This window comes from Lycium ferocissimum, chromosome 6 (assembly GCF_029784015.1).
Source record: "Lycium ferocissimum isolate CSIRO_LF1 chromosome 6, AGI_CSIRO_Lferr_CH_V1, whole genome shotgun sequence".
NCBI classification, from domain to species: domain Eukaryota; kingdom Viridiplantae; phylum Streptophyta; class Magnoliopsida; order Solanales; family Solanaceae; genus Lycium; species Lycium ferocissimum.
In genome coordinates this window covers 19086166-19104591 of record NC_081347.1, presented here as the reverse complement: position 1 = coordinate 19104591, position 18426 = coordinate 19086166, and the positions used below count along the sequence as shown (strand labels likewise).

Sequence of the window (18426 nt, the reverse complement as noted above, 5' to 3'; positions counted from 1 at the left end):
CAAGTCCTTAGGTTGTTGAGTCTTTGTTCCTTTGTTCCATAAATTGTAAACTACTCTTCTCTTTTAAGAAGTTGTTTGTAGGTGCTTGAATTCAAGGGGGTTGCTTGTAAGAAGTTTATCTTTACAAGTTTTGAGTGGTACACTAGGCTAGAGTTAGTCTAGGTGTATTAGTTTGAATTCTCAGAAGGTGTTTGTGGGTTGTTCACCTACTTAACCTTTGAGTGGTACACTTGTCTAGGTATAGGCAAGGTGTATTAGTTTGCTTGGCTAGAAGTAGTCGAGAGTTGCTTACAATAGGGACATTGTAAGGGAAGGGAATTAAGAGTTTAATTCCTAAGTTTTAATCTGAACATTGCTCAGTTTAGTGAAGTTGAAAATCCTATTGGAGTAGGTCTTGATTTTTAATCTCTTGAGCAAGTTTTCCATGTAAATATCTTACCTTATTTACTCTCCGTCATTATCTGTGAAAATAGCTTAGGGACTAGGTCCCTTAGACTGTTTTGGTGAACTTTCAGGTGGTGAACTCCAAAAGGGTGAACTTATAGGTTCTATCAATTGGTATCAGAGCAGGTTCTTTCTAAAAGGGTAATACCTAGAAAGGATCCTCGTCATGGCTAGTTCACCAAACATGGAGAAATGAGAATTTATCACAAGACCATCAAGGTTCAATGGAAAATGTTACGAATGGTAGAAGGCAAGGATGCGGGATTTTATCTTGATAGAGAACCCTGAGTTGTGGTACATTATTTGTGATGGTCCTCATGTTTCTGTCAAGGATTGTGAAGCTGAAGAAAAGACAGATCCAAAAGAAAAGAAGAAACTCAGTGATACTGATAAAGAAGCCATACAAAAGGATCTCAAAGCCAAGAAAATCCTTATTGGCAGTTTTGGGTCAGAAGAGTATAATTTCATTGCCTTCTGCAAAACGGCAAAAGAAATCTGGGATGTTCTCAAAAATGTCTACGAAGAATCTGGTAGAACAAAGCAACTCAGAATTGAGACGCTTACCTCAAAGTATAATTTCTTCAAAATGAAGGAAAGTGAGTCTGTTCATGATATGTACACTTGATTCTCTTCCATCATTGAAGAACTTCATTCCCTTGATAAAGTCATTGAGGAGCATCTCTTAGTTCGCAAACTGCTGTGGGCGCTGCCAACTTCACGGGAAGTGAAAGCTTGCACTATTCTTGAATCCATGGATTTGGTAGAACTGACGCTCGATGAACTGATCAATGACCTCAAGATCTATGAGTTAAGAAGAGAAAATGAAAAAATCAAGAAGCAAAGAAGGAAGATGAAGAAGAAAGGTGTCAAATCAGAAGAGAAAAGTGACTCAAGTGGAGATGAGTTTGAAATGCTGCACATCACTAAAGGCTTGTCAAAGTTAGGAAGCAGCAACAGAAATGTCGAAGAAGAAAAAGAGCAGTACCAGGTCCCTGAGGACAAGCTCAACTCAAAAACGAAAGCCGACACCTTGGTCGAGAAAGCTTTAGCTAGTTAGGAAGACTCCTTTGATGAATCTGAAAATGGTAGGGATGCAAGGGAGACATCCATGATGAATAATGATAATGAAGATTCAGGATATAACTCTAACTTTGCCCTGGTGGCAAGATTAGAAGATGAGAATGACAAGGAAGAGAAATATATCTCTGGACCTGAAGAATGGTGTTGGACTCATTATGATCATGCTGGTCATTTTGAGGACTTGAGTAAAGAAAAAGCACAATCAACACAGAGAAACAGAGAGAACGCTGAAACCAAACCAAGACATCAGGGACATGGTCCTAAAACAAAGAAGAGCTTGTTACCTGCTGGACAAGAAGACATCTAGTTCATCATTCTATCATTACTTGGGACCCAAGATGGTTTGGGTTCCTAAGTTCTGTAAGTAACTGGAGGAGAGTTCTGGAGTGAGAAAGGAGCAGTCAATAAGGTGTTGGTGAATATGACTGCTCAAAGCGCATAATTAAAGAAATGGTTAGTCTTCTCTCACTCAAGGCCTTGAAAGGTGGGAGTGTGTCGAGTGATAACATGAAGAGATAATGCACTCTTTATGTGAACAAAAGTCAGCAAGACACTCTCTCATGGATTTGAATTTGCGTACCATGCTGAAGGGTTGAATTGCAAGTGTATTAAGGTGGGTCAGCTATGGGGAGTTCAATATGGCTAATCTTATATTGTCAACAGATATATGCTTGGTCCCTATCAATAATATAAATGAAAAGGGTACAAATTCTGGAGGACCAAGTTCATATGAGATCAACAGCAAATGACAACAAGTGGTGTGCTAAAGATAAGACAAGGGTAATCTTGCACGATAGGTGCTCCATCTTCAACTCCTCACTATCTCTTTTGAGAAAAGAAAGATAAGACTCATGAAGATTTGTCAAGACAGCTATATACTCAATAGGAACGGTAGATCATTAAAGCTTATGCTTAATGAATGTGTGTTTGAGATCATAACCCAAGCTAAGGATAGTTAGTACAAAAAAAAAACTCCAAGCTAAATTGTCTAAAGAGATCTGAGTGCAAATCCTTCGATCTCAATGATCGTGAGAAAGACTTAAAAAGAGCTCAACTATCTAACTATGAAAAACTCCTCCTTGGACTTTTTAATAAAGTCCTCCTTGAATATCAAAAGTTCCGAAAGACGACTTAAGGATAGAGATAATAATGTCCACCTCAGGATAAAAGTTCAACAAAGGTACATCCATGTGTCCAAAGAAGAAAAAAGAACCTCGGTTCCTTCAGTGTTAGGAAACCGAGGTTCCTAAGCTATCAAAAAAGGCATAAGGTTGCTCACAACTCAAGGCAAGGTTGAATGATAAAAGTTCCTCTTAAAGATGACTTAGAGGAGAGAAGAGAGGATGTCAGATCTCATGGACAAAAGTTCCACAAGGCCAAATACCAATCGTCTTCTATGTTTGCAAACTTGTAAACCATCAAAAAGCGCCCTACTTCAGTAAGATTTGCACAAAAGTTTAGGAAAGATGATGTTAAAATCCTTGAAGTGCCAAGCAAATTTTTGTTGTATCCAAAGGATAGAAACCACTTCTTGTCAGAAGACATCACAAGCCTATTGGATATGCTGAAATCCTTTGAACTAGGTTCTTTATACATTTAAAAAGAACTCTTGGAGTGGAGTTGAATATGCAATCAGTGATGTCATCTAAATTCTTGAAACTATGGTTGAGCTACATAGATTAAGTCAGTTGAAAATGTGTATGTTCCAAATCATCTAATGGCTCCTATATAAATAGCTTGTCGGGAAAAGAGGTATAATGCTAAAGTGTTTTTTGAAGATATCTAACTCATCCTAATACCGTTACAGGTATGCTCACATGGCAATTTCAGGACAACCAAACATTGGAGACGTTACACTCTTCAGAGTTCTTGCCTAAGCTGTCCTCATAAAGGTCAAGGGATCAGGTCCCTATGACTCAGGTTAGTAGTCCTTTCAAGCATTTACATACTTTTTAATTTTGCCTAAGTGCCATGTCATCATTAGTTCCCGATTCCTTTTAAGCCAAACGATTTGTTTCTCTAAACCGACCCGATTATAAAAGTACTTTTTGATCAAACCAATAGAAATCAGTTCCTTCCTCCCATATAAGCCATTTTTACACTCCTCTTTCCTCTCTCTCACATAATCACTCAAACCCTTACACTCCTTTAAGTCCTGCTCTCTTCTCCATCTATTTGCTCAAAATAGACCATGTCTAACCTTGAGTCCTCATTTTCTGTTGGAACAAAAATCAACCCCACTCTCTCACCTCCCAAAGAACCCACTCCAACGGACCCACTATCATCCCCCCTTTCTCAAAAAGGTCACATTTCTACCATCTAAAAATCCAATGTGCTTTCACCCAAACCAACTGTTCCTGGTCCCTCTAAAGCTCAAGAGAAACAAAAATCACAAGTTTTTTTGTCTCTGAATCTACAAAACCCTCTTTGCCTGACAATCCCGACTCTGACATCAGTGCCAAAACCGTTACTACCTCCCAACTCTTTGGTCTTACAAAAGAAACAGTTAATAATGATGATAGGACGGAGGTGTTAAATCAAAACAAAGGTGCTAAAATCTATAGGTTAGTAGAGCTGATGCATGAGAATGAGGAAAGGGTTTTAGAAGAACAACCTCAAAAATTAGAAAATTCCAACCCCTTAGCCAGTACAAAAGAAGTAAAAAGTTCTGTAAATGTCGATACTGTGATTGGTAGTTGTGAAAAAAAGGTGAAGCTTTCTGTAAGGGATGTTACTTTGGATACCAAGTTTGAAATAGGAAGGGCTGTGTCAGGTGATGCAGCAAATGAAAGTAAGATAGTGAAAAAATCTAGTAAAAGTGCAGAAGATATTGCAGTCAATAAGGATAGGGATATTGCTAAAGTGAGAAGTGAAAATGTGGATGTCTGTTTAGATAATGCTGGTGATAACCTTGATGACATCTTACGAAATATCATAAGAGATATTTCTAAAAAAAAAGTGGTTGAAAGAGAATCCGAAAAAATAAGTATGGAAGCACAAGAGAAACCTGCAGAGATTGAGAAAAAGTTGGTAGAAAATGAAGTGGAACAAAGGAATAGTGGGGAAACAGAGTATGTGAATAAGGGATCTGGTCCCGAGGAACATTGTTTGGACATTGTACCCTTGTCCTCCATTGTTGTAACTCTGGAAGGATGCTCAAGAAGGGAATCAGGTGCTTCAAAATCATCTGGGAAAGGAAACATTGCCAAGAGTAAACATATTGCCAAAAAGAAAGTGGTCTCACAGCCTAGCAAGAAACCCTTCACTATCAAACTCAGAACTCAAGCACAACCTGAACTACTTCTAAGTCCGACAAAGAGAAGAATCCAAAGAGTAGAAGAAGAAAAAAATAGGCCAAAAGACAAAGAAAAGAAAACGGTGAATGCGGTTGATAACCAAGGAAAGAAAGAAGAAGAGTCTCACCAGGAAAGAAAAAGCTCGAAAAAGAAGGTGAAATTGAGAAGTGAGAAAGACACTGCTGAATTGCACAAGTCTTAGAAAATCTCTAAATATCCTAAGAAAAGAAAGGACGTTAAAATTAAGGAAACAGGTCCATCCAAAAGGAAAAAGGTGGAAGTCGTAAGGGACCTGGTCCTTTTTCACGATACGGGACACTTAAGAAAAATCCTTCACTACAAGTGAGGACTCAAGAAAAAACGAAGAGATTTTAAGAATCAAGAATCTGAAAGGACAAAAGGTGCTACTTGGAAGAGTGCTTGACCCTGAAATAATTGGACATCAGGGATTGAATGAATTGATGGAAATCTTAAAAGCTCAACAATGGGACCATCTATTTGAAGGGCCTTCACTTGCCTATGAGAAAGAGGTAGCAGATTTCTTTGACAATCTACAGTACACTGCCAACCATACCTTAGTGTGCAGAGTTGGATGAGTCGATTTCACTCTGGATGAAACTCAGCTGGGCGAGCTTTTAGGTGTCCCAACTGAGAGAATGAAAATACTGGGAAATAACAAAAATATCAAAGCCTCAGATGACTTCAAAAGTTTCATAGTCAATATCGGAGAGCAAGCAGACCACCGACACTCTCCGTACAAGAAACAAAAGAAGCCACAATATCACTTCTTGAGAGTCGTCAACAAGGTGGTATTGCCCAAAGCTGAGAAAAGGTGTATTGCATCTAAGAGGGATCTGTTCCTGATGGAGATCTTGGATGAAGGACACTTAGTTAGTCTACCCTCCATCATGATTGAGCATATGATTAAAGTCGTAAATACAAAGGATGGAAAGCATGGTCTACCTTATGGTTTTCTCCTAACAAAAGTGTTTGATCACTTCAAAGTTGTTACTGGGAAAGCTACTAGAGGAATAAGGAAACAGATGTTCTCGCTGAGCACACTAGAGGAATATGGCATTGTGCAAAAGAAAGGGGGAATAGGAAGCACCTCTACTATCTCAAGTCTCATTGAGGCAAACGAGAAAATGTTAGCTAACATAGAGAGGTTGCAGGTTGAAAATGCCTTATTAAAAGCAGAAAAATGCTAAGTTGAAGGTTGAGGACCGGTCCTAGAGACATGGACAGAGGTTGCTAAGTTAAGAGGTGAAAATAAAATTCTGCAGTAGAAAGTTGGACGACTTCAGGAGCAAATCTTGGAAAATCACAGAGCTGCAGATGCCAGGCTGGACATGATGCTCAAACCTCTCAACCCTATCAAACCTGCAAACACATGATCCATCTCCTTTTATCCTTTTGGGTCCTCTTGCCTAACCCTGGTCCTAATTCTGTAAAATCTATTTTTGGCCTGTAACGATGACTATGACACTATTGCAACTTTATTTTGTACATTTATGCTTCAATTGACTGCTACATTTCAATGACAATTGCTCTGTTTTGTGCATATGTTCTCTCCTTCATATTGTTCTGGTTGTTTCTGTTACATTCTGAGTTTCCCAAGTGGTCTGAGTTAATGACTCTGAACTTCTTCAGGCTTGTGCTAATCTTTTATATCTGTTTTTAATAATGCCAAAAAGGGATACAATCAAATTGATGTTGCTACTCATACAATCAAATTGATGATAGATACTCCATTTATTTTATACTGCACTTGATGTTAACAGGCCACATTCTCAGGGGGAAGTCCCAAATGAATATGGGCCACATTCTCAGAGGGAAGTCCCAAATGAATATTGCACAACTGTGAAATGGGGATACAATCAAATTGATGCACACTTGATGTTAATGGCCACGTCCTCAGGAGGAACATCAATTACTAGTTTGTCATCATCAAAAAAGGGGAAATTGATAAGTTATGATATTGATAAGTTAAGATATGTTGTAGTTTTTTGATGATTTGACAAACAAACCAAGGACCAGGTCCTTGATCAGGTCCCCTAGGCACTATACAAAACATGACAGCCAGTAAAGTCGCTCGCACCGTTCTGCAGAATCGCATCAAGATCAGCCTATATGTGTGCTAGAATACTAGCCCTTGGAAAGTTACCATCCATGGTCACATGTTTCTCACATGCTTTATACCTTGTCTCATATATATATATATATATATATATATATATATATATATATATATATATATATACATATACAACATGTCGGGATTATTTTGAGCTAACACTTGCAAATCTGAAAATTATATGTCTTTCAAGTGCAGCCGCCACCCCTCTCAAGGCGCTCTCAAGAACAAAGCTTCAACAAGCCAAAGGACCAGATCCCTGAACTGAAGATGCTTCAAGTCCTTAGGCTGTTGAGTCTTTGTTCCTTTGTTCCATAAACTGCAAACCTACTCTTCTCTTTCAAGAAGTTGTTCGTAGGTGCTTGAATTCAAAGGGGGTTGCTTGTAAGAAGTTTATCTTTATAAGTTTTGAGTGGTACACTAGGCTAGAGTTAGTCTAGGTGTATTAGTTTGAATTCGCAGAAGGTGTTTATGGGTTGTTCACCTACTTAGCCTTTGAGTCGTACACTTGTCTAGGTAGGTGTATTAGTTTGCTTGGCTAGAGATAGTCAAGAGTTGCTTCCAATAGGGACATTGTAAGGGAAGGGAATTAAGAGTTTAATTCCTAAGTTGCAATAGGTTGTAATCTGAACATTGCTCAGTTTAGTGAAGTTGGAAATCCTATTGGAGTAGGTCGTGATTTTTAATCCCTTGAGCAAGGACATTTCCACGTAAATATCTTGCCTTATTTACTCTCCATCAGTATCTGTGAAAACAGCTTAGGGACCAGGTCCCTTAGATTGTTTTGGTGAACTTTCAGGTGGTGAAACACCGAAAGGGTGAACTCATAGGTTCTATCACTTAACTAACAATACTACTCCCTCCGTCTCAATTTATGTGGCGTAATTTGACTGGTCACGGAGTTTAAGAAATGAGGGAAGACTTTTTAATCTTGTGGTCTAAAACAAGCCAAAAATATTTGTGTGGTTATATATCATAAAAGGTAAAGCTTAAAGTTAAATTGTTGTCAAATAAAGAAATGTGTCATTCTTTTTGGGACTGACTAAAAATAAAAGTGTGTCATATAAATTGGGAAGAGGGAGTATTACATTATGACTTATATTTTTATTTTTTCCTTCCTCGAGAATATAGGCCCTTGAATGAGAGAGGAAGGGAATTGAAGAGGAGAGTCGCGGTGAGATTTGGTCCTCGCACCATTTAAGTGTAAATGAAACTACAATTTAAAATTTAGATTGCGCGCATTTCTGTGGGTCATGTGTTGTACAAAGTCCAATCGAGTAGCATTTACATTTTAGTTTGAGGGCTTCAAGTATAGACAACTTTCGAACAGTTGTCATTTCCTTCCATGCCAAAAAGGTTCTATAATATCTTAGCTTCTGCAGATTTTGTGGGAAAGCACTTGAAGGAGGAAGGCATAAAGTTATAATAGAGAGCTAACATACAAAATAACAAAGAAATTGTAATGCTAACATTCAACTTGGCTCTCCTATTAAACAGGCTATACCTCGAAGGAGTACGTGCTGTCATTTAGCTAATAATAGTACTAATGAAAGAAAAGATTACAAAAATTAAAGAAAGGAATGACGATATAGTTCTTCTGTTGCACAACAGGTTGAGTCCTTTCCCTTCTTATGAGATCCCCATCATGTATGTGGATCTTCATTTGTATTCCAGAATCATGGTATTCTTTGGTGCTCATCCAACACAAGCCCTCAATATGTTCTCAAGCATTCCCCTCTGCTTCGCGAGTGCACTCACCACTAGTATACCTGTTTACGAATTCACTTATTCACAAAACAACATTTTAAAAAGAATGTCAAACAGTAGCTTCTTCTCTAAGATGTCATATGTAAGAGAGCTAAAGATTGAAGGCCAGGATGTCTGAGCATAAATTTTGGCACGACGTATGTGTCCATGTAATGATAATGACAACCTTTGTGGTTCATGTGAAGTCCTCTTTAGTTTGCTGTGACCATGTCTCTGCATAAGCTAGGAGAAACTAACAAATCGTGTCTGTCCATTTCTAAGTTACAAGGAGCCACCAATTTTTCTGGTTATTACAGTCAACATGAATGAAAACATTCTGTAGTGTCACATTATTATATTGACCTAACAATCACCTATTCAGTCTTGCAACTTACGAAACCAAAACTTGGTGGTTGCATGTTGCAGCTTATGATGCTATTTTAACAAACAGAAAAGAAGCTTCAAGAAAACTTACCAGCGGAGCGTTGGTAAGATAACTGACGATGCTAGTCACCGGGTTACCCTGAAAACAAGACATTACTATCCAAGCAAATTGAGAACATATCAACTGGAACTTTAATGTCATTGCAATAAATTGTAAATGTTAAAAGTCAGAGACTGGAAGCATGATTTTTGCCTTTGCAATCCCAATTCAAGGTACTAGTCATAACATGATAGAAGCTATGGCAATCAGATATGCTGCTCAATGGATCAAAAACAATGGATACAGACAAAGCTTTATAGAGTCTGATTCATTGATGATTGTGGAAATGTTAACAAACAGGACCTCTAACAATCTTACTATCATTGAGGAAACTATGGATATAGGGGATCAAATGGAGATTACTTTCAAACATTGCTACAGAGAGGGTAACCAAACTGCTGATTTTCTGGCTAAATTTGCATCATCCAAGGAAAATCCATCATTGAGTCATAACCTTCAACAGATGCCAAGAGGGGTCTTTGGTGCTTACTACTTAGACGAGTCAAATGCCTAGCATGAGGATAAGATATGACAAAGCTAATTTTTTTGTGAGCTAAAGTGTATACGTCTAATGTATATTAGAGAATGTATAGCTAACTAGTTTTAACATTCTCCTTTTTGCTAGATTGCCTTGCAATCTGTGTTTGTATATCAGGGGTATGATCTAGCCCTCCCCTTCTTTTGTGTTTGCATAAAATGATATACAACACCGCAGGACACTTACCCTGGAATTTTTTTATTTTTATTTTTATTTTTTTAAAGTGAGAATGCAAGCAGATCTCTCCTTAAGCAATGCGGGTATTGCTGTCACTCACATATGGCACTTACTGAATCCCAAAATCCAATTCTAGAGTTAGTATTATGGCTTGTCTTTTTATGATGTTCGGTAAGTAAACTAGTACTTGCAAAAACTAATTGACCGTAGACGAAAAGACCATGTCTCGAATTCATTGCAAAACCAAAGCTTCATACAGAAAATTTTACTATATCTGTAAGGATTATAGAGCCATGTATCCCCTAAGAAACTCTTTCATTATGCAAGCCCTGTTTGGTACTTTAAATGTATTAGACTAACTCATGTTTCAGATTTAATAGTCTGAAGCACCAAATATTTAAAGCCAAATTGATTCAGGAAATGTGTTTCTATAAGCTCTGAATCACATTCCATCACTAGTTCATTTTAGACCTTCCTTATTCAGACCATCGGCTAATACACATGACTGAGATTGACATTAACTTTCTTCATATGACTTATTTAAGAGCTGTTAAATTTTTCATTATTTCCATGTATGAGAACATGCAATGCAGAGTAGTACTGTATTTATAAGCTAAACAGCAATATAGAAGGTATTTCATGTCATATAATGTTTTCTTTTTCATTATTCCCATGTATGAGAACATGCAATGCATAGAGTACTGTATTTATAAGCTAAACACTATAGCAGGGATTTCATGTCATATAATGTTTTCTTTCAAGAAAGTTATTAGTAAAAACACGGGAATATTTAACTTACCAACTCTATATTGTATTTCTGACACGAACATCTAAGACGTTGTCTCCGACTTCTTGTTGAATCTCTTTGGCGGAATCCACTACAGAAGGTCTACACACCTCTAGCTCAATTAGTTGTAGCATCATTATATATGCAAAGTCTTCAGGGATGGAGAACAATGAGTGACCATGTCTCAACACTAAGCGTTCGAGACATGGAAAATGATCAATGCTGGTTTTCCACAGTGCTAGACCGGTCCAATCGATTAGCAACAACTTCAATTGAGGAAACCCATCCTCAATTGTTTCCCACTCTGTGCCCAGACAAGCAAATTTTATTAGTTTGAGGGCTTCAAGTTTAGGCAACTGACTAAAAGTCGTTGCCATTTTCTCCCATGGCAAAAAAGTTCTTTCCAACGTTAGCTTCTTCAGATTCTGTGGAAAGCCACATGCAGGAGGAAGGCGCAAAGTTGCATTTTCGGATAACAAAAATCCTATCTTCTTAAGTACTTCGACAGTTAGACTCTTGAGTTGATGTAAATGACTGAGGTCACAGTACTCAAAACTTCTCAACTGACTTAGTATGTACTGATCTTACCTCAAATTTTCAGCCTCTTTACATTTAAAATTCCTTCTAAGACAGACATTGTGCAGCCTGCAGGATTCAACCCTGAAAGGCTGTGCAGATGTTCCAAAACAAGAGATTTGTATTCGGGTGGAGGATCAGGCTTGACTTGAGATGACTTAATTGTGACAACCCCCGAATTGGTAAATAAATGCGCTGTGAAGTATGAGGACGCTGAATTATTAAACTCTGTAGATTCCTGATTTCAGCGATGACAGGATGTTTTGCATGTTCATCCACGAATAAAGCTAGGTATCTCAAGCAACATAAGCCTTCTATACCAATTGGCTTAAACATTAATGGCCGCACTGAAATTAAGTCTAATACCCTGAGTAGCTTGAAACATGAGAATTTTGGCCTTTTGGCATAGGAAACACTACCACAGTAGATAATAGAATGGATTTTAGAACTTGTATCATCATCAAAGTATAATTGATAATCCATCCAACTAGATTGGATTTGACGTTGATGTGACTGTGAACTTCAATGCTGAACATTGTTCTCCGTGATAATGTTCAAGAAGTTTGTAATTTGAGCTTCCTCCAAGCAAAATCCATATACCATATCATGAATTCTACAGCTCTTGATTTTGCCACGGGAACTCCACGTATGGATAGACACTAAACTTCTATCAATAAAATCTTTCAAACATTTCTCTGCAGCCATTTTGAAGCTTTTATCCCTTTTTACCTTTACAAACCCCTCTGCAGCCCATAATCTGACTAGTTTACCGACTGGAATCTCATTATTATTCTTGAAGGCGACCAATTTACAGAAGGCAAGCTCGGAGGTGACAAGGCAAGTGGTAGTAACTCAATGTTAGCACTCTTGAGCAACAGGTGTCAAGATCTTTGCTCATCAATAAATTCACATCTTCTATTCATCAAGTGATTTACCAATTTTTAAGAGATCTCCAGCCATCGTAACAGTTGGTAGTGGTAATCCTTGGCATATCCATGCAATTTCTCTCCCGGCTTTATCAAATTCAGAGAAGGATTCATACTCGAACACCTTCTGATACAACAAGTTCCAACATTCATCAAAAGTCAACAGATGCATTTGAATTGGAGGCGTACCTAAGCTAGCATACTCAGCAACTTCTATGTTCCGAGTGGTCAGTAGGATTCAACTTCCGTTGTCGTGAAGCGGAAAATGCATGCTTATTTCATCCCAAGCTTCCGTGGTCCATATTTCATCAACAATCACCAAGTACCTCCTACCTTTCAAGCTTTTTTGAAGTAAATCTGCAAGTGCTCCATCATTCTTCTCCTCAAGTGCTTCACTCCTTGAGGAAATGTAATGAAGGAGGCCTAGGTATAAATTTCTTACATGATATTCTTAAGAAACAGTGATCTTAACACAAACATCAAAATTAGACAGAATCCTTTGTTCATTGAAAACCCTTGTTGCAAAAGTTAGTCTTACCGATTCCTCCCATGCCTACAAGGGAGATGACTTCCAAGGCCTCTAACAAGTTGATCTTGCAACATCTCAAGTCCATAGTCGTAAACCACCACTATATTCTTTGACTCTAGAACATGCTATGACGATTAATCACCAAGATCAAAAGTTTGCGGTTTTTTGATCTTTGATGTTCCCATATACGTTCTTCATCTTCATCAACATTTTCAATCACTTGATGCAAACATTCGCAAATTGCTCTTCCTTGAGACTCTTCAATTTCTGGAAGAGTAACAACAACATCATACCCAGTGCGATCCCATAAGTGGGGACAGGGGAGGGTAAGATGTATGCATACCTTACCCCTACCTTTGTAAGGTAGAGAGGTTGTTTCCGAAAGACCCTCGACAGAAGTAGTGAAATCAAAGCAGGATTGAAAAGAAAATAACGACAGAACAATAGCAAGATGAACAAAGCAAAATAAGCAACAGGTAGTAGTAAAAATTGAAGATTAAGATACTACGTGAATACTAACTAATTCTGACTCCGCCATATCTTCAGCAGTATATACAATCTCCTCTGTTTGGGCTTCCAGAGTTCTCAGATCCCAATGATCTCTCATAATCTTGTAGGTTTCTTCAAGAAGTGTTCTCAAGGAATCAAGCTTTCCAGAGAGCAACTCCCATTAGTTCTTTGTCATCTCCTCTAAGTGTAATTGGCACCCAAGGGATAGGGATAGTGTTTCCATGAAAGAAGTGATGACAGCATAAGCCATCCTTACCCTCTGCTTCTCTTTAGTCCTGTGTATTGTAATGATGCAAATTTGATAAGAAAGACTGCAGGAAATACAACTATATTACCTCTCAAACAAGATAGCATAATAAGAGAATAGCTTTTGGATATGTTCGAATATGCTAGCAAGAATGATAAAAGCATCAATAATTATCTACTTTCTTTTTTCAGTTTTCTTATCTTTTGTTCACCCACTCTCTCTCTCTCCCTGTCCACATCTTTTTCTCTTTGATGTTGCGACAGACTTTTTCTTTAACTGTCTAATAATATCCGCCATTTTGTTCACTCTAAATATCAGTTTTCCTCTGTTTATGTTCACTCTGTTTGGCTGTTACCACAAGACCATTGTTACCACTTAAACCTCGCTCAGAATAAGAGGCAATGGGTAATAGATGAAAAGGGAGAAAAAACCTCCAAAGCGGGAAAAAAAAAAAAAAAAGAGCAACAGAGAAACAACAGAGAGAAATTAGATTAAAACTATAAGGACTACACATTGTATTTCCAGTAGAGAAAGGCGTTGCTGGCTCTAAATGAGCTAAAACAACACGGACACACCTTCTAAATGGAGGGCCAAAACACAGACAACAAGGAAATTATAATGACATTCAATAAGCCCGCCATTAGACTACAGCTATAGCTCGAAGGGTTGCTAACATTTAGCTAATTATAGAACTAATGAAAAGAAAAAAGATTACAAAGATAAAAGAGAAATGGTTCTTGTGCTGCACAGCTTCTTGAGTCCTTTCACTTGTCATGTGGATCTTCATTTGTATTCCAAGATCATGTTGTTCTCTGGTGCGAGTCCAACACAAGCCCTCAATATGTTCTCGAGCATCGCCCTCTGCTTTGAAAGGGCATTCACCACTGGTGTACCTGGTGGTACCTGTCACCAATTCACCACACAAACATCAAAAACAGCACTAAAAAATAGGAGGTTCATCTTAGAGCTGTCATATGTAAGAGAGCTAACGACTGGAGGCCAAGACGCCTCATACTACATAATTTTAGGTCTCTGCTTGAATGAGCTACCGTTGGAAGAAAGGAACAAATGCTCTGCGGAACAAATGCTCTGCGTTACCATTTCTAGGGGGCCACCAAATTTTCAGGTTATTAGAGTAAACATGAATGAAAATATCACGTAGTGTTGCAACATTGTATTTCCCTACCGCTAAATTATTCAGTCATGCAACTTATGAACCAAAACCACCCTGGCACATTGCTTCTTTCGGTGCTATTATAACAAAATGAGAAGATGCTTCAAGTGAACTTACCAGAGGAGCCTTGGTAAGATAGCTGAGGATGGTAGCCACGGGGTGGAAGGAGTGGAATTTACCCTGAAAACAAGATATAATTCATGTTATTTAGAACAAATCAAATGGCACTTTAAGGTAATCACAACTAATTGTAAATGTATAAAAGTCAGTGAGAAAGAAACAGACCTCTCCTTCAGCTTTGAGCTGAATGCGGGTACTGAGTTCAGCAAGGAGGACCAAATCCAAGATAATTGGAGCAGCCAAAAGGGAGTCCTCACAGGTATTGTGCAAAACAATGGTGTTCTTTCCACCCATGAAAATCTCGGATGTGTACTCATCCATTGCCCTCTTGCTGTCTCCAACGTATGGCACATACTGAATCCCAAAATCCAATCTCACATTTAGTATTATGCAATGTCCCAACTTTATAAGAATTTTTCTAATAGTGAAACGACGAAACTATTACCTTAATCACAACAACATGGTCAGGGTGCTCTCCAGGCTCATAAAGGATGGCATTGCTAGAAACCATGTCATCAACAACATTGCTTTTTGAAATCTCCTTTGAGCGGAAAGTTTGAGGGGCAGACAGATTCATTCCATCATTGTTACCCAAATGGTTGTAGCTCACAATTGATGTTGGCTGTAATATAGAACAACACAAGTTTCACCATTATTCAACTTTCCTCTTTCAAGAATCACATATTTTACCTAGTACTTGTATTTGGTTATTAGTGTATAAAGTGGTTCAACATTTCAAAGCAATACCTTAATACCAGCTCCAACAAGGAAATCAACTAGCACTGACTTCATCTTGGTTTGACCACTCTTAAAGTCATCACCACCAATCAAAGTGTTCCTCTTGATGGCCAAATCAATGAGGCCTACCAAATTTTCAGAATAGTAAATTTAACACATAAAATTAACTGATTTCCCAAAGCAAGAACTTTTAACTTGAAACTGGAACATACCAGGGACAAAAGTGTTTTGTGGGCTTCCATTGATGAAGGGGACATTTTCAAGAATACAGGCAATAGCATACAAGGTGGAAGGAGATATTTCAGCTTCATTTTTATCCACAGAAGCAAAGAGGTTTTCCATCGTGTCATTAAGGCCAACGACCACATTGCTGTATCTTTCAGTGTTGGCAGTCCACAGGACCACCACCTTGTCCACATTGTTCTTCTCCTTAAACTCCCTTAATTTACCCAAAACAACACCATGTTAGCACTCTAAAACAAAGAAAACTATACACCACTTTTGTGAGGGTTAATTTCTCATACAAGCACTCAACTAATAGTAATTATCTCAGAAAGTCACCTTTCTTCTTGATTTCAATTTCCTTCAATAAAGAAAGTGATTTTCTGAGATAATCACTATTAGCCGAGTGACCATTGAGAAATCAGCTCCACTTTGTAACACAATAAAACAACCCTTTTTACCTAAGATCCTTAATGATTTGATCAACTTGTTCTTTCTTGGTTCCTTTGATCACGTTATCGGCACGTGACCCTTGGTTAGCAGCAATGAAATCAGGGTCATAGATGCCAGGGAGTGGGACCATGGATTCCATGTAGGGCCTCAACTGCTTTTGCAGATCAATGTCAAATACCTTAGCCCTTGCCATGGCATCTGCCAAATTCATTTTGCTGATGTCCCATCCTCCAAACACCACGTCATCTGGGTTGACCTATTACATCATCAATTAAAAAAAACTAGTCAATCATCAACAAATAGAAGGAATATAAAAGTAACAACCACCACCAAAAAGTGCCACTAAAAAAAACATTAAGGAGTCAGCCTGGTTGATGATTAAGAAGTGAATTATTCATGTATTAAAACCAACAGGACTAGTAACATGTTTGGTAGCATGTTAGTTGCAATGGATATAATTCAGCACACCAAGTACGGTATTTGCTTACCAGTTCACCATCCCGCATAAGTACATTTATAAGTAATGAGGGAATAGGTTGTCCAAAAGTGGTACTATATAAAGCCCAGCAAAACTTACAAGTAAACCAGATATAAAGATGGCGATTGGAGTTGTTTATAGAAAGTCTTTCATTTGTCTATCATTATAAACAACCCCATCCATGTTATCTATTGGTCATTTTATTTCGATCTTTCCAGACATAAAAGAAGGAAAAGATTCTTCAACTATGTCAGGTCCCACAAGTGCATGATAAAAATTTATGTATTATTTATGGAGGATAAAAGATGAAATAACTAATACTCCCTCTATCCCGTTTAAGAAAGAAAGGGATACTTTTAAAATTTATGATCTAAAATAAGCCACAGATTTTGTGTGATTGTAAATCACAAGGTAAAAGAAAAAATTTTAAGTTAAATTATTTCTAAATAAAAAAATATATCATTCTTTTTATGACAGACGAATAAAATATATATATATATATATATATATATATATATATATATATATATAACAAAAATTGGAAATTGGGACAGAGTGAGTACATAAATAACTAAACTCTACATTATTAATACCTGCATAACTCTAACCAGCGACCAAACAACCCCTAAAGGAAATTGTTAAATCAGAAAAAACAAAACAATTAAGGTTACCATGGGAAGGAGGCTCTTAAAGGGAGCATAGATCTCTTCTCCATTGAAGGACCCAACTCTAATAGTAGACGCCTGTGTAAGAGACCCAAAATAATTGGCTTGTTGCACCTTATCCTTAGTCGCCCATGAAATTCCTCTGCCAAATTTTCAAGAACACCCATAATTTAGGCAAAAAAAATAAAACAATTTCTAATAAATCCAAGACATAAGTCCTTCAAATCCAAATATTATGCATGAAAACTCACTCTCTGTTAGCAATAACTCCACCAGTCAAGGTTGAACCATTGTTTCCACCCCATCCAACAAGCATAACCCTACCAAGAAATTAAATTACACAAAAAAAATGTTACAAAACAAGAAAGACCCACTATTTAATTTACCAAATCTTGAATAAACTTTCAATCTTTTTACTATTAGACATAAAGAATTACAAACAAAAAAAAGACACACCCTAATTTGGGAACATGAACATCAGTCTTGAATTCATATTTGACAGTTTTAGGCTTGACAGTCCATTGATATGTCCCATTTTTTTCTTCATGAACCAACTCAGTTGTCTGATAATCATACACAGAATGAATCTCACTTTCTGTGTACTTAACATTTGGGCTCTCAACCTTAAAGTTCTCAATAAACATTTTCACACAAACACAAAATTTAGAAAGAAAAAAAAAGAAGAGGAAATTAAAGCTTCTTTTTTTTTTGTAACTGACAAGGAGAAAAATACGGTCAAAGTATATTGCTTTCCACTCGCACTGCCAGTTGGCTGAGCCGTGGCAATGTATATATAGAGAAATTTTTGGGGGAGCGAAAGTACACGTGGCGCTTTGACAGTGGAGAAGGGCCCACTTTGTATACCATGGTACGGCTAGTAGTATAATAGTGAATCTTAGCCATGCAAAATTTTGAACAATTTGATGAAAAAGAATAATTAGTAAATGAACATATGATTAGACTTAAATAGTTTAGAATTTAGAAATATAACTATTTTCCTCTTGCACCATGTGGTTCGTATCACGTTAGAAGGTTCTTCTAACTTCTAATAATTTTCCTTTTTTGGGTGAAACTTTCTATTTTCAATCGTCCTTATTAGGAG

The 18426-nt window shown here is 37.5% G+C and overlaps 1 protein-coding gene across 2 annotated transcripts; it reads right to left on the bottom strand.

Moving 5' to 3' along the window:
- Positions 1 to 13943: 13943 nt before the first annotated feature.
- Positions 13944 to 18100, bottom strand: LOC132059467 (inositol-3-phosphate synthase). 2 transcript variants are annotated; one of them, XM_059452087.1, is made up of 10 exons: positions 17781 to 18100; positions 17576 to 17644; positions 17331 to 17466; positions 16190 to 16437; positions 15719 to 15945; positions 15516 to 15631; positions 15214 to 15390; positions 14934 to 15122; positions 14766 to 14828; positions 13944 to 14377 (listed from the first exon to the last, which is right to left on the bottom strand). In XM_059452087.1, the coding sequence occupies exons 1-10, from the start codon at positions 17966 to 17968 to the stop codon at positions 14258 to 14260; spliced, it is 1533 nt and encodes a 510-aa protein (XP_059308070.1). In that variant the 5' UTR covers positions 17969 to 18100; the 3' UTR covers positions 13944 to 14257. The 2 variants fall into 2 exon arrangements, with proteins under 2 accessions (XP_059308070.1, XP_059308071.1); XM_059452088.1 differs by lacking the exons at positions 17331 to 17466; positions 17576 to 17644; positions 17781 to 18100 and adding an exon at positions 16670 to 16767.
- Between the last annotated feature and the right edge of the window lie 326 nt (positions 18101 to 18426).